Source organism: Callithrix jacchus, chromosome 2 (genome assembly GCF_049354715.1).
Source record: "Callithrix jacchus isolate 240 chromosome 2, calJac240_pri, whole genome shotgun sequence".
NCBI lineage: Eukaryota > Metazoa > Chordata > Mammalia > Primates > Cebidae > Callithrix > Callithrix jacchus.
The window spans coordinates 2,770,401-2,785,221 of record NC_133503.1 but is presented as its reverse complement, the minus strand read 5'-3'; the positions used below and the strand labels follow the sequence as shown (position 1 = coordinate 2,785,221).

Genomic DNA, 14,821 nt, shown 5'->3' with positions numbered 1-14,821 from the left:
GTATTCCTAGGAGTGTGTGTGTGTGTATATACATGTGTGTATACATATGTGTGTATACATATGTGTGTGTGTGTGTGTGTATATATATATATATATATTTTTTTTTTTTTAATAGACACAAGGTGTCACCATGTTGCCCAAGCTGGTCTTGAAACTCCTGGGCTCAAGCTGTCCTCCCACCTCAGCCTCCCCAAATGCTGGGATTCCAGGTGTGAGCCACTGTACACTAATTTGTATCTTGAAACTTTTACTGAAGTCATTTATCAAATTGTTAGGGTTTTCTAGGTATCAGATTATGTCATCAGCAAACAGATCATTTGACTTGCTCTTTTCCAGTGTGAATGCCCTTTCTTTCTTTCTCTTGCCGGATTTCTCTGGCTGGACTTCTGGTACTGTGTTGAATAGGAGTGGTGACAGTGTGCCTCCTTGTCTTGTTCTAGTTCTTAGGGGATGCTTTCAACTTTTCCCCATTCACTATGATGTTGGCCGTGGGTTTGTCATATATGGCTTCTATGTATTCTATGATTATTCTTTTTTGAGACGGAGTCTCGCACTGTTGCCCAGGCTGGAGTGCAGAGGTGCGATCTCAGCTCATTGCAATCTCTGCCTCCTGAGTTCAGGCTATTCTCCTGCCTCAGCCTCACGAGTATCTGGGACTACAGGTGTGCGCCACCGTGCCCAGGTATTTTTTTTTTTTTTTTAGTTTAGTAAACACAGGGTTTCACCATGTTGGCTAGGATGGCCTCAATCTCCTGACCTTGTGATCTGCCCGCCTTGGCCTCCCAAAGTGCTGGGGGCTTTTATTATTTTGAGGTACGTTCCTTTGATGCCTGGTTTGTTGAGGGCTTTTTGGTTTGCTTTTTGTTTTTTGAGACAGGGTCTTATTCTGTCGCCCAGGCTTCAGTGCAGTGGCATGATTTTGGTTCACTGCAACCTCCACCTCCCAGGCTCAAGCAATTCTTCCACCTCAGCCCCCCAAGTAGCTGGGACTTGCTTGACTTGTTTTATAGAAACAGGACCTCATCATGTTGCCCTGGCTGGTCTCAAACTCCTGGCCTCACATGATCTGCCTGTCTCAGCCTCCCAAAGTGCGGGGATTACAAGCGTGAGCCACCACGCCCGGCTCCACTGCACCCCAGCTTCTTCTACCCGTGGGTTCTGTGACAGGTTCCATCACTCTTCCCTCAGCCTTCCCCTCTAGCCACGGTCATTCACCTGTAACTTTGGTTCTTTCTGTGGAGAACTGGCTCTACCATCTCTAGTTACCCCTCTTGGGGAAAAACCCGTCTGCTTCTCCTGACTGTGGGGTTTCTCCCAAGTTTATGCTTGGGGAATGAAGAACCTATTTCTTAAAGTGCTTTTAAATCACTCCTGAAAGGTTTCGGTGAGGGGGTCTTGAAACGTCAGGTTGTTGCCATGCCTTGGGCGGTGAAAGGCTGCCTCACCTCACAGGGCCATTTCGCTGGAGCTGCAGTTTTCTCTTTCAAAAAACTGCCCCTCAGAAATGGCTTATTTCTTTATTTCCATCACTCGCATTTTAGAAAAGATTTCTCAGGTCAACCTTTGTGAACAGGAAAAAAATGTGTTCCTTCATGATTATTAGCAAATCAACACAGTCTTACTCTGTTGTTGATGAAATGTGTTTTTCCATCTTTCTAAAGAAAACCGTCACTTTCTCTAGGCAAAGAGCATGTGTTCTCTGCTCTGTAAAAATTTTGGGAAGGACTGAGGCTGAACTTGTCATTGACACATGTACACATCTCTGCCTTTTGTAATGTGTGAATCCGAGAAATTCTCGAAGTGCTTTTTGATTAAACAACGCCTCACCTTACTGTGCTCTGCTGTATGAATGGTTTGTATGCAAGCCCCTGGGTGGCTGAAACTGCTGGCTTTCTTCTGCTGACCCTGGTGCATCTCATTACAGGGCTTCAACCTGAAATTCCATCTTACAAGATCCCTGCCAGCATGCAGGTTTGAATACCGTAGTGAAATGTGTACATGAGGAATCGATGCTTTTAGAGAGAAAAAAAGGTAATAACAACCTTCGAGACCCCCTACATCTCAGCTGGGCATGAACAAGGCAAGATTCTGAGAGTGGCCACCCCTGGAAGCAGAAGTCATCCTTGTGGCTATCCACTGGCTCCTGAGGCTGTCATCAGAGATGGGGCACCTTTAGAACCAGAGAGTGGCTGTTCCCCATAAGGACTGAAAATCAACTTTCAGGAACTGCCCCAGATCCTGAAGCTGCTGATCCTGGTATAGCTCCTGACTGTCATGTAGAAGATAACAGAGCTTTGGTGAAATTACAATCTCAGAACTGCAAAGAGGTGTAATCCCAGTGGAAGACCGAATCCAGAGACTGAAAAAGGAAGGTAAACACGCAGAAAAGTGAGAATCGTGATGTCTCCTTTGTGCATTGGAGGGGTCACCCTAGAGGAGAGGAGAGCCACTCTCTGGAGTGTACGTGTTGGAGGGAATTCACTCCTTGTGGGGAATGAGTAAGAACGGGCCCTCACCAATGTCCTCTCCGTCAGTTTGTCCCAGAAGTTCTCCTGTACACGTAGAGCCACTTGGAAACTTTAAAATTGTAAATGCTGTTGCTCAGACCCACCCCAGATCAATTAAATCCACATCTTTGAGCGTCAGGGCTGAGCACTGGCTTCTTTTTAAATGTCCACCAGTGTGTAGCGAGGGCTGAAAACCCCTGAGCTCCCCGAGGCCACAACAAGGGAGGTTGCACCACAGAAGAAAGACAGTTCTGCATTGGCTTCCCTAATGTCCCAGAGGAATAGAAGTGGCACAGCCTTTAAGCTTATGTCTCAGGGGGCTTCTCTGTAGCGTCTGCGATACCTGCACAGAGCAGAAGCTCCAGGATTTGAATTTAGCCTTTGTATCACGTAGTAACAAGATGCTTCTCCTTTTCCTAGTTATGCCGTCTCAGAGTGCTGTTTTTTCTCAGGAGGAGAACATGGAGGAGAAAGAAATGAATGATGGCTCACAGGTGGTGAGGTCCCAGGTAAGTTCAGTTTTTCTCTCCTCTGAAACGCCATTACAGTTCTCAGAATGTGGGTACTTTTATTTTTTCACTTCTCAGAAGTTCTGAGTCCCAAAAATCCAGAACCCAGGAGATTCATGTGACAGATGATACACTCTCTGCCGCATGTTTTCCATTCACCTATGTAGCTCTTTCTAGCTCTTCTCTCCTTCCGGCATTTTCACCAGACTCAATTTCATGGATTCTTGTCCGGGCTGGGTGTTGTGAAGAAAACAAGGGAACGATGGATTGTCTTTTAATCACCTAAACTAGCTCCCTAGGATTCAAACGAGGCTTACATTCTCTCTGTGAACACAGTGACTGATGCCCAGGCCCCAGGACTGCTTGAGCTAATGGGGTTATAAGTATGCCTGAGGATAACACCGACCACAGAGTACTGTGTCTCAAGCATCTGTTGTCTCTCTTCCAAAACCTGTTTAAGCCAGTCGTGATTCTGTAATCTGATTCAGCGTTACAGAAATTGATGAGTTTGAGCGTAACGAGAGTTGCTTAGTCAAATGCTTTAGAGAGAGTTGATAAATGCTGTCACTTTTTAAAAATTGTTATCTCTGGCTGGAAGGCCTGTGGAAAAAAAGAAAAAGAAAAAAAAAAGCTATCAAATTAGGTCTGAACAATACTAAATCACTGAAGAAAACTTATTAGAATCTCCGGATTCCTCCACGAGGACTATTTCCCACATGTTAGTTGCTTGTTCCAACTTCATGAAACAGAAACTGTTGCATTGTAGGCGTGAAGACTCAGTCTTTAAAATCACTCATAGAAAAGGCTTAGCTGCCGGGCTCAGTGGCTCACGCCTGTAATCCCAGCACTGGGGGAGGCCGAGGCGGGTGGATCACGAGGTCAAGAGATCGAGACCGTCCTGGTCAACATGGTGAAACCCCGTCCCTACTAAAAATACAAAAATTAGCTGGGCATGGTGGTGCGTGCCTGTAATCCCAGCTACTCAGGAGGCTGAGGCAGGAGAATTGCCTGAACCCAGGAGGTGGAGGTTGCAGTGAGCCGAGATCGCGCCATTGCTCTCCAGCCTGGGTAACAAGAGTGAAACTCCATCTCAAAAGAAAAAAGAAAAGACTTAGCTTCATTTCCAAAGATGAGAAAATGAAGGCACGTTTATATGTTTTAAGTTAAAATATTTAAGATCTCTTTTATGGATCTCTAGTTTAGCCATCTTTTTCCTTGACACGTCAGATACCAGTCTCAATTGCTTCCGATAGGAGGATTTCTATCATTCCAATTATCTGTGATAATCATTATCCTTTTGTAGCCAATAAACTCACTGAAGGGGATCTTTGTTTGTTTGTTTTTTGTAGGGGCAAGGTTTCACTATGCTGCCCAAGCTGTTCTCAGTCTCCTGGTCTCAAGCCACCTCCGCTTGCCAAAGTGCTGGAATTGCAGGTGTGAGCCACCGCAGGCAGCCTGGGGGGCTTTTTAAAACCCGTATCACACAACTAATATTCAAAAATGCATAGGCCGGCGCGGTGGCTCATGCCTGTAATCCTGGCACTTTGAGAGTTTGAGGTCAGGAGTTTGAGACCAGCTGACCAACATGGAGAAACCGTATGTCTACTATAAACACAAAATTAGCCAAGCATGGGGGCACATGCCTGTAATCCCAGCTACTCGGGAGGCTGAGGCAGGAGAATCCCTTGCACCCAGGAAGCAGAGGTTGCAGTGAGCCAAGATGGCACCAGGGCAACAAGAGCGAAACTCCTGTCTCAAAAAAAAAAAAAATGCTGGGTGTGTAATCCCAGCACTTTGGGAGGCCGAAGCGGGCCGATCACGAGGTCAGGAGATCGAGACCATCCTGGCTAACACAGTGAAACCCCGTCTCTACTAAAAATAAGAAAATTAGCTGGGCGCAATGGTACACGCCTGTAGTCCCAGCTACTCGGGAGGCTGAGGCAGGAGAATTGCTTGCACCTTGGAGACAGAGGTTGCAATGAGCCGAGATTGTGCCATTGCACTCCAGCATGGGCGACAGAGCAAGACTGTCTCAAAAAAAAAAAAAACGTGTAATGTTGGTTGCTGCTATGAATACACAAGACAGCAAATGCAGCAGGTGCTGGGAGAAGGGAGAAGTCTGACTGAGACCAGGGCTGAGGGAAGCCTTCGTGAAAAAGGCAGGTTTGAATCTGTGCTCATACCAGCAGGCAGGGTTTGGAGATTAGAGAAGACGGGACCACTGCAGACAGAAAATAAAACCTGAGCAAGAGCAGGGACGATGAGGAGACTGTCAGCTGGAGCTGAGCTTTGATTTGGTATTTTAGTGCTCTGGGGTCTTTGGGTTTCAAGGGATAAATTCACTTGGTCTATTTTTTTTTTTTTTGAGACGGAGTCTCACTCTGTCACCCAGGCTGGTGTACAGTGTTGCCGTCTTGGCTAATTTTTTTTTTTTTTTGTATTTTTTGTAGAGATGGGGTTTCACCATATTGGCCAGGCTGGCCTCAAACTCCTGTCCTCAGGTGACCCACCTGCCTCAGCCTTCCCAAGTGCTGGGATTACAGGTGTGAGCTACCACGCCCGGCCTTGAAACTTAACTTGCAGGAAAAGCACTTGTTTGGAACAGCATACTCATTCTGAAAAATTAAGGAGTTCCTGTACCCATGAAGTGGTGTTTTGGGGGCATGGTAGGGAGTGGAAGAGGGAGAGGTGTATATGTCTGTGTCTTCTGTGACAAAGAGGCTGTTTAAGAAGCATTGACAATAGAGGAAATTTAGACGTTGTCCTTGTTTATTTGGAATCCCCGTGTGAAGCAAGGCAGCTTATTCCCTGATCCTAGCATGCGTTATGTGCTTCTACTGCCAACCTATTTGCCTTTGTTGCTCATTTTTTTAAAACCGACTGCAATATTCTCTCTCTTCCATCCAAAGCTTGAAAACCTGGTAAGGATTTATACAAGATTCAACCACTTGAATACCTACTTTCGTGATTCCAACACATCCTAAATTAATTTCTGAAATGAATCTGTCATACCTCATTTTATTGTACTTAAACTGTTTTTTTTTTGAGACACAGTCTTGCTCTGTCACCCAGGCTGGAGTTCAGTGGTGCAACCTCTGCCTCCTGGGTTCAAGCGATTCTCCTGCCACAGCCTCCCAAGTAGCTGAGATTACAGGCATGAGCCACCACACTTGGCTAACTTTTTGTATTTTTAGTAGAGTTTGTGTTTTGCCATGTTGGCCAGGCTGGTCTCGAACTACTGACCTCAGGTGATCCACCTGCCTGAGCCTCCCAAAGTGCTAGGATTACAAGCATGAGCCACCTCACCCAGCCTATTGCACTTCACTTTATCGTGCTTTGCAAATACTCCATTTTTTTTTTTTTTTTTTTACAAATTGGAGGGTTTTGGCAACCGTACCTCAAGAAAAGCCCGTTGGCATCTTTCCAACAGCGTGTGGCTCATGTCATGTCTCTGTGTCACACTTTAGTAATTCTTGTAATATTTCTAACGTTTTAATTATTATTATAATCTGTTATGGTGGCCTGTAATTTGTGGTCTTTGATGTTATTGTTGTGTTTTGGGGTGCCATGAACTGCACCCATGGGAAACAGCAACCTTAACTGATAAATGTGTGTTTGACTGCTCCACCAACCGGCTGTTCCCCCATCTCCCTCCTCCTGGTATTTCCGATTTCCTGAGACACAACAATATGGAAAGTAGGGCAAGTAATAACCCTACCATGTCCTCTACGTGTTCGGGTGAAAGGAGGAGTTGCATTCTTCACTGAAAGGAACCAGGAATCCTTTGCCACTTATGCATAAGCAAAGAAAGTAATTTCTTGAGATAGAATCTACTCCTGGTAAAAATGCTTTGAATATTGTTTAAATGACAATCAAAAGCTGAAAATGCTTAAGATTAATGAGAAGAGGCTGGGCACAGTGGCTCACACCTGTAATCCCAGCACTTTGGGAGGCCGAGGCGGGTGGATCACGAGGTCAAGAGATCGAGACCATCCTGGTCAACATGGTGAAACCCTGTCTCTACTAAAAATACAAAAAATTAGCTGGGCATGGTGGTGCGTGCCTGTAATCCCAGCTACTCGGGAGGCTGAGGCAGGAGAATCGTCTGAACCCAGGAGGCGGAGGTTGCGGTGAGCCGAGATCGTGCCATTGCACTCCATCCTGGGTAACAAGAGCGAAACTCCGTCTCTAAAAAAAAAAAAAGAAAAGTTTGACCTGAATGACTCAGAGCCCTCAAGGCTGTCCGCACAGTGGCGTAGATATCCTGGTGCTGCACCTACCCCCTCCTCGAGGGTCCCTCCAAAAGAACAGTGTTTGCCTGAGCAGGGATGTGCTCCATGTTTCAGGAATCCCTGACGTTCCAGGATGTGGCTGTGGACTTCACCAGGGAGGAATGGGACCGGCTGTACCCTGCCCAGAAGGACCTCTACCGAGACGTGATGCTGGAGAACTACAGAAATCTCGTGGCGCTGGGTGAGGATGGCGTCCCTGCGAAGCTGGAAACCACTCACGTGGGTTTGTTTCCTTAAGCAGAGGAAGCCTCCAAAGCTTTCGTGAACACAGTTTGGGGCCGGGACAGAAGAATGCTGATTGGTGTTGAAGTCAGAGAGCTTTGTTTTCTGCTCTTTCTCCTCCAGTGGAACGTCTTAATTGAGTTTGAGAGGGAAAGCTTCGTTTTGCTGCCTCTGAAGTCTCCCCTCCAGAGGCTCTGAAGACTAAAAGGGTCGGGAATGTGTCTGAAGGAGAATTTTGTTCCCAGTATAAACTCCTAAGATGTATGTTTCTCCCGTGAATAGGGCACCAGCTTTATAAGCCAGAGGTAATCGCGCAGTTGGAGCTAGAGGAAGAGTGGGTGATAGAAAGAGGCAGCCTGCTAGACCCCTGTCCAGGTAAGTGCACACTCTTGGGCACCGCTGCTCAGCGAGGGAAAGCAGCCACTTCTGACCCACTCAGTGCCGTGCTCCAAAAGCCTCCCTGTGGGATGTAAGGAATACTCAGGCTTTTGAAAAGCCTCAGTCTGTGTTTGATATTTGTCCAAAGTTGAAATGGCTGTCTTAATTTTTTCTCATTGAGCAGATAGCATAAACTTACTGTTTTAAACCATGCACACAAGATGAGGTGATTTTGAAGGTATCCATTTAAACACCCACAGATACCTTAATATCGCACATATCCACATGGCGTTGTCTTTGTATTTTTGATTTACACATCCCCTCCAGGATTCTTTCAATCTTTCTTTTCCATGACAGATGATCCTAGAAGAAATTTTTTAAAAATCTTTCTTTTCGGGGCCGGGCACAGTGGCTCACGCCTGTAATCCCAGCACTTTGGGAGGCCAAGGCAGAAGGATCACTTGAGCCCAGGAGTCTGAGAGCAGCCTGAGCAACATAGGGAGACCTCGTCTCTAGCCCCACCAAAAAAAAAAAAAAAAGCTAGGTGTCATGGCACGTTCCTGTGTTCCACCTACTCTGGAAGCTGAGGCGAGAGGATCACGTGAGCCCAGGAGGTCCAAGCTGACGTGAGCTATGATCAGGCCACTGCATACCAGCCTGGGTGACAGAGCAAGACCCTGTCTCAAAAAAAAAAAAAAAAATCTAATATATGATTTCATTATGTTCACATACTATAATTACTTATAATAATCTAGTTTTAATATATGTGCGGCCAACTAATAGATCTTGCTGTGCTATTTGTAACAACAAGAAGCTAGTACCGAAATGTGAATCGATTAAAAATACCTTGGCACATACAGAATACTGGATGTTTTACAGTCCTTTAAGAAAATGTGCGGAAATGTATTTGCTGCCATGGAAATGTGTTCATGATATGCAACACCATAAAAAAGCAAGACACAAAACAGTACGATGGTGTAACTCCACTTTAAGTGTATGTCCCAGTTAAGCATGTAACGCTCCAGCAGTACAGGGTATTATGTAAGGTTCACGAATGGCAAACCTTTATTTATTTATTTATTTATTTATTTATTTATTTATTTATTTGAGGCGGAGTTTTGCTGCTGTTACCCAGGCTGGAGTGCAATGGCACGAACTCGGTTCACCGCAACCTCCGCCTCCTGGGTTCAAGCAATTCTCCTGCCTCAGCCTCCCAAGTAGCTGGGATTACAGGCACGCGCCACCGTGCCCAGCTAATTTTTGTATTTTTAGTAGAAATGGGGTTTCACCATGTTGACCAGGATGGTCTCGATCTCTTGACCTCGTGATCCACCCACCTCGGCCTCCCCAAGTGCTGGGATTACAGGCATGCGTGAGCTACCGCGCCTGGCTGGTAAACCTTTATTTTCTTCATTTATTACATTCTTCCATCACCTCATGACCCAACTCAGGCCCTTCATGCTAGACACAAAAGTCTTAAACAGGCCAGGTGCAGTGGCTCACACCTGTAGTCCTAGCACTTTGGGAGGCTGAGGCGGGTGGATCATGAGGTCAGGAGTTTGAGACCAGCCTGACTAACGTGATGAAACCCCATCTCTACTAAAAATACAAAAGTTAGCTGGGCGTGCTGGTGCATGTCTGTAATCCCATCTACTCAGGAAGCTGAGGCAAGAGAAAGAATCATTTCAACTCAGAAGGTGGAAGTTGCAGTGAGCCTAGGTCGCGCCATTGCACTCCAGCCTGGGTGACAGAGTGACACTCTGTCTCAAAAAAAATAAAAAAATGGCCAGGCGTGGTGGCTCACGCCTATACTCCCAGCACTTTGGGAGGCCGAGGCAGGTGGATCACGAGGTCAAGAGATCGAGACCATCCTGGTCAACATGGTGAAACCCCGTTTCTACTGAAAATACAAAAATTAGCTGGGCACGGTGGCACGCGCCTGTAATCCCAGCTACTCAGGAGGCTGAGGCAGGAGAATTGCTTGAACCCAGGAGGCGGAGGTTGCGGTGAGCCAAGATCGCACCATTGCACTCCAGCCTGGGTAACAAGAGCGAAACTTCGTCTCAAAAAAAAAAAAAAAAGTCTTAAACATATGAACTAGTAATTGGAAACTCACTTTCTATCATGTTACATTTTTTGAAATTATGAAAGTGTGCTAAATATTTAAATATTTTTAAGTAAAAATATTGTCGTTCCCTAATTTTTTCTTTTTACAATAACTATATGCTTATCTTGGAAAAATCAAAACTTCACCATCCATAATTCCACCCTTCCAGAAATAGCTAGATCCTCTTCGGTACATATGGGTATACTTTTGAAAACAAAAATAGAAACAGGAGCCGGGCTCGGTGGCTCATGCCTGTAATCCCAGCCCTTTGGGAAGCCACGACAGGAGGATCACTTGAGCTCAAGAGTTCCAGACCAGCCTGGGCAACATAGGGAAGCCTCGTCTCTATTAAAAATACACTGTAATCCCAGCTATCAGGGAGGCTGAGGCACAAGAATTGCTTGAACCCGGGAGGTGAAAGTCGCAGTGAGCCGAGATCACACCACTGCATTCTAGCTTGGGTGAAAGAGCAAGACCCTGTTTTTTTGTCTTTTTGGGTTTTTTTTTTTTGGCCAAGCACAGTGGCTCATGTCTGTAATCCTAGCACTTTGGGAGGCCAAAGAGGGTGGGTCACAAGGTCAGGAGTTTAAGACCAGCCTGACCAATATGGTGAAATACCATCTCTACTAAAAATACAAAAGTTACCTGGGCACGGTGGCGCATGTCTGTAATCCCAGCTACTCAGAATGCTGAGGCAGGAGAATCACTTAAACCCAGGAGGTGGAGGTTGCGGTGAGCCGAGATCATGCCACTGCACTCCAGCCTGGGCAACAGAGTGAGACTCCGTCTCAAAAAAAAAAAAAAAAAGACCATTCCATTCATAAGGGTTAAGGCCTACTTTTCCACCTGTAATTTTATGCTGGATTTACTTATATGAATTTACTGTACTAAAAGAGTAGGAATACCTTCTTGGCCTGCATAATCTAATTTTTGTTTTGTTTTGTCATTGTTCGTGAGATACGGTCTTTCTGTCACCTGGGCTGAAGTGCAGTGGCACAATCTCAGCTCACGGCAACCTCTGCCTCCCAGGCCCAAGCAATTCTCCCACCTCAGCCTTCCCAGTGTCTGAGACTGTAGGTGCCCACCATGATGCCCGGCTAATTTTTGCATCTTTTTATAGAGGTAGAGTTTTGCCTTGTTGCCCAGGCTGAAGCAGTTCACCCACCTTGGCCTCCCAAAGTTCTAGGATTACAGGCATGAGCCACCATACCCAGCCTAATTTTTGTTGAGGATAGTTTAAAAGGGTTGGGGCTACCAGATTGTGTGTGTGTGAACATAATGAAATCGGTGACTCAGGCAGAATAATTTAGTTTTATTATGCTGAATAATGAAATGGGAGAAAAGACTGTTGGCAGAGACTAGTTAGGATATCCTTAAAACAGAGGCTTGTAAACTTTTTGAATCTTGGACCCCTTTGAAAATCTAATGAAAGTTATGGTTCTCTCTCCAGAAAAAATACATGTATGTACTTGCCCACAAGACTTTGTGTTCAATTTTAGCAGGTCCTCAGTACCACCAAAATATTCACAAAGGAAATAAAACAGCCCATAAATATATGGGGAAATGCTCAAGCTAACATAATGAAATAAATAAAAATTGTTAGCCAGGAGTGGTGGCACATGCCTGTAACCCCAGCTTCTCTGGAGGCTGAGGCAGAAGAATTGCTTGAACCTGGGAGGTGGAGGTTGCAGTGAGCCGAGATCATGCCATTGCACTCTGTCTTGGTTAAGAACAGTGAAACTCTGTCTCAAAAAGAAAAATAAAAAAGAAAATAAAATTACAGCATGGAAGAGGTACCATTTTTCACCCACCAAATTGGCAAAATCAAAATGTTATCACATTTGATATTGGGAATGATGTGGGTGAAATAGGTTACATTTCACACTCTTACGTACATTTGGTAGAGCCTTATGTGCATTGGGATTACAGACATTTGCCACCATGCGTTTACTCACCCAGGCTTGGGTGCAGTGGCACAATCATGGCTCACTGCAGCCCCAGCCTCCCTGGGTTCGGGTGGTCCTCCCACCTCAGCCTCCCTAGTAGCTAGACCTGCAGGCACATGCCACCATACCTGGCTAAGTTTTTTGTTTGTTTGTTTGGAGACAGAGTCTCACTGTCGAGCAGTCTGGGGTACAGTGGTGTGATCTTGGCTCACTACAACCTCCACCTCCTGGGTTCAAGCGATTCTCCTTCCTCAGCCTCCCAAATAGCTGTGACTGCAGGTGCCCGCCACCACACCTGCCTAATTTTTTGTACTTTTAGTACAGACAGGGTTTCGCCATGTTGGCCAGGATAGACTTGATCTTCTGACCGTCGTGATCTGCCTGCCTCGACCTCGCAAAATGCTGGGATTACAGGCATGAGCAACCATGCAGAATTTTGCTGTGTTTCCCAGGTTGGTCTCAAACTCCTGAGCTCAAGCAATCTGCCTACCTTGGCCTCCCAAAATGATAGGATTACAGGTGTGAGCCACCATGCTCAGCCATAGTAGAGCCTTTTAAGAGAACAATTTGACAGAATTTATCAAAATGTGTAATGTGCAAACCCTATGATCTGACATTGCTTTTTTTTCCTTTTTTTTTTGAGACAAAGTCTCGCTGTGTCACTAGGCTGGAGTGCAGTGGTGTGATCTGGCTCACTGCAGCCTCCGCCTTCCGGGTTCAAGCGATTCTCCTGCCTCAGCCTCCCAAGTAGCTGAGACTGCAGGCGCGTGCCACCACACCCAGCTAATTTTTGTATTTTTAGTAGAGACAGTGTTTCACCATGTTGTCCAGGCTGGTCTTGAACTCCTGACCTCGCCATCCACCTGCCTTGGCCTCCCAAAGTGCTGGCATTACAGGCATGAACCACCATTGCCCACGCTGGCATTGCATATTGTCTGCCCTATTGAAATTCTAGCTTAGGTCTGTAAGATGTTTGTATAAGGGTGTTCATTGCATTATTGTATGAAATAGCGGAGAAAATTGGAAACCTAAAACTTGACAGCAGGAGAAGATTCTTTAAAAGTAGGATATGCCCTTTAAAAAGAATGAAGTAGGCATATATACTCATTTAGAAAGAATATCATTAAGAAATAAAGCTACATGGGCATTACATACATCATCCTGTTTTGGTTTAAATTGAAACTATCTATGTATAGATACATACACATGGTTACTCATCTAGGTGTGTGTTTTAGAAGAGACGTTTCCTCCCAGAGAGATGACAGAAAATGCCTGTGTACCAAGGTCGGTGCGGCCCCTCAGCTCCATCTCCATGAGCATAGCAAATGGCCTCATGAACCTCACGCCTCGGCCAGCAAGAACAAGGCTGTAAGAAAGATCTGAGAGAGGCCAGGTGTGGTGGCTCACACTTGCAAGCCCAGCACTTTGGGAGGCTGAGGCAAGTGGATCACTTGAGGTCAGGAGTTCCAGACCAGCCTGGCCAACATTGTGAAACCCCCCATCTCTACTAAAAATATAAAAAGTAGCTGGGTGTGATGGCAAGTACCTGTAGTCCCAACTACTTGGGAGGCTGAGATGGGAGAATCACTTGAACCCAGGAAGCAAAGTTTGCAGTGAGCTGAGATCACACCACTACACTCCAGCCTGGGCAACAGAGCGAGACTCTGTCTCAAAAAAAAAAGAGAGAGATCTGAGAGGGACTTCTGTGAGGAGACTGGTAAAGAGCAGAAAACCAGGTTGCAAGTTCCTAACCGCCTTTTGCGGGAAGAGGTAGGACGCATACCGTGGGTGGAGCCGAGGAGGCCTGGTCAGAATCCCTCCCTCCAGTTTTCCCATGACAGGTCCTGACATAATTATTGATGATACTGCCGTTTACCGTCAAGTGTCCCAATCGAGATGATACTTGTCTGGTTACCCAGCTTCAAGGAAACTGCTCTGACAGGTGCAAGGTATGTTTCTGTGGCTGAACGGTGAAGAGGCGTGGGCCTCATGTCTAAGAAGACGAAGCTGACCCACTCAGAAAGGCCAAGACCAGGAAGCGATGACTTCAGTGGCCTTTGTGGGTCAGCCAGGAGAAGCTGTTGGATGGAGATGAGTCCGTACTGCCCAGCTCTGTTGGGCACGGTATCATAGGGTTTCCTGTGTGTCAGCCAGCGTGGTCCTGGATCTTGCCAAATATGATGCATGCCCAAAGTAGAGACATATCCATCCAGATCATGGAAACGACACCGGGGGGGAAGCAAGACCCTCCCAGAAGTAGTAGAAGTTCCCCAAAATGAGTCCAGTTTAACTATTTGCCAAGCTAAGAACATGAAGCCGCTCAGCCACACGAACAGTCCTTTCTCTTAATCTCTCCCCCTCCACGCAGCCCCTAATCCCTAACTCTTGTTCAATAGAAACTAAACTACAGTGAGTGGGCTGGGTGCGGTGGCTCGTGCCTGTGATCCCAGCATTTTGGGAGGCCAAGCTGGGTGGGTTGCCTAAGCTCGGGAGTTTGAGCAGCCTGAGCAACAAGGCAAAACCCTGTCTGTACTAAAACTACAAAAAGTTAACCAGGTGTGGTGGTGCGCGCCCGTCGTCCCAGTACCGGGGAGGCTGAGGCAAGAGAATCACTTGAACCCAGAAGGCAGAGGTTGCAGTGAGCCAAGATCACACCACTGCATTCCATCCTGGGCACAGAGCAAGACTCTGTCTCCAAAGAGACTAAAAATAAAGGGCCGGGCGCGGTGGCTCACGCCTGTAATCCCAGCACTGTGGGAGGCCGAGGCGGGCGGATCACGAGGTCAACAGATCGAGACCATCCTGGTCAACATGGTGAAACCCCGTCTCTACTAAAAATACAAAAATTAGCTGGGCATGG

At 46.3% G+C, this 14,821-nt stretch overlaps 1 protein-coding gene across 6 annotated transcripts in view; it reads left to right on the top strand.

Annotated features, from left to right (window-relative positions):
• ZNF713 (zinc finger protein 713) overlaps positions 1 to 14,821 on the top strand; it is a 51,080-nt gene that overhangs the window by 27,904 nt on the left and 8,355 nt on the right. For 2 of the 6 annotated variants that reach the window (XM_035291932.3, XM_035291931.3), the window contains exons 2-5: positions 1,925 to 2,372; positions 2,928 to 3,016; positions 7,363 to 7,531; positions 7,813 to 7,905. In XM_035291932.3, the coding sequence (XP_035147823.3) occupies positions 2,930 to 3,016; positions 7,363 to 7,531; positions 7,813 to 7,905 (349 nt within the window). In that variant the 5' untranslated portion in view covers positions 1,925 to 2,372; positions 2,928 to 2,929. Of the gene's footprint in view, positions 1 to 1,924; positions 2,389 to 2,927; positions 3,017 to 7,362; positions 7,532 to 7,812; positions 7,906 to 14,821 lie in introns of all 6 variants that reach the window. The other 4 variants (XM_054252415.2, XM_035291933.3, XM_008984145.5 and 1 more) reach the window with 4 other exon arrangements.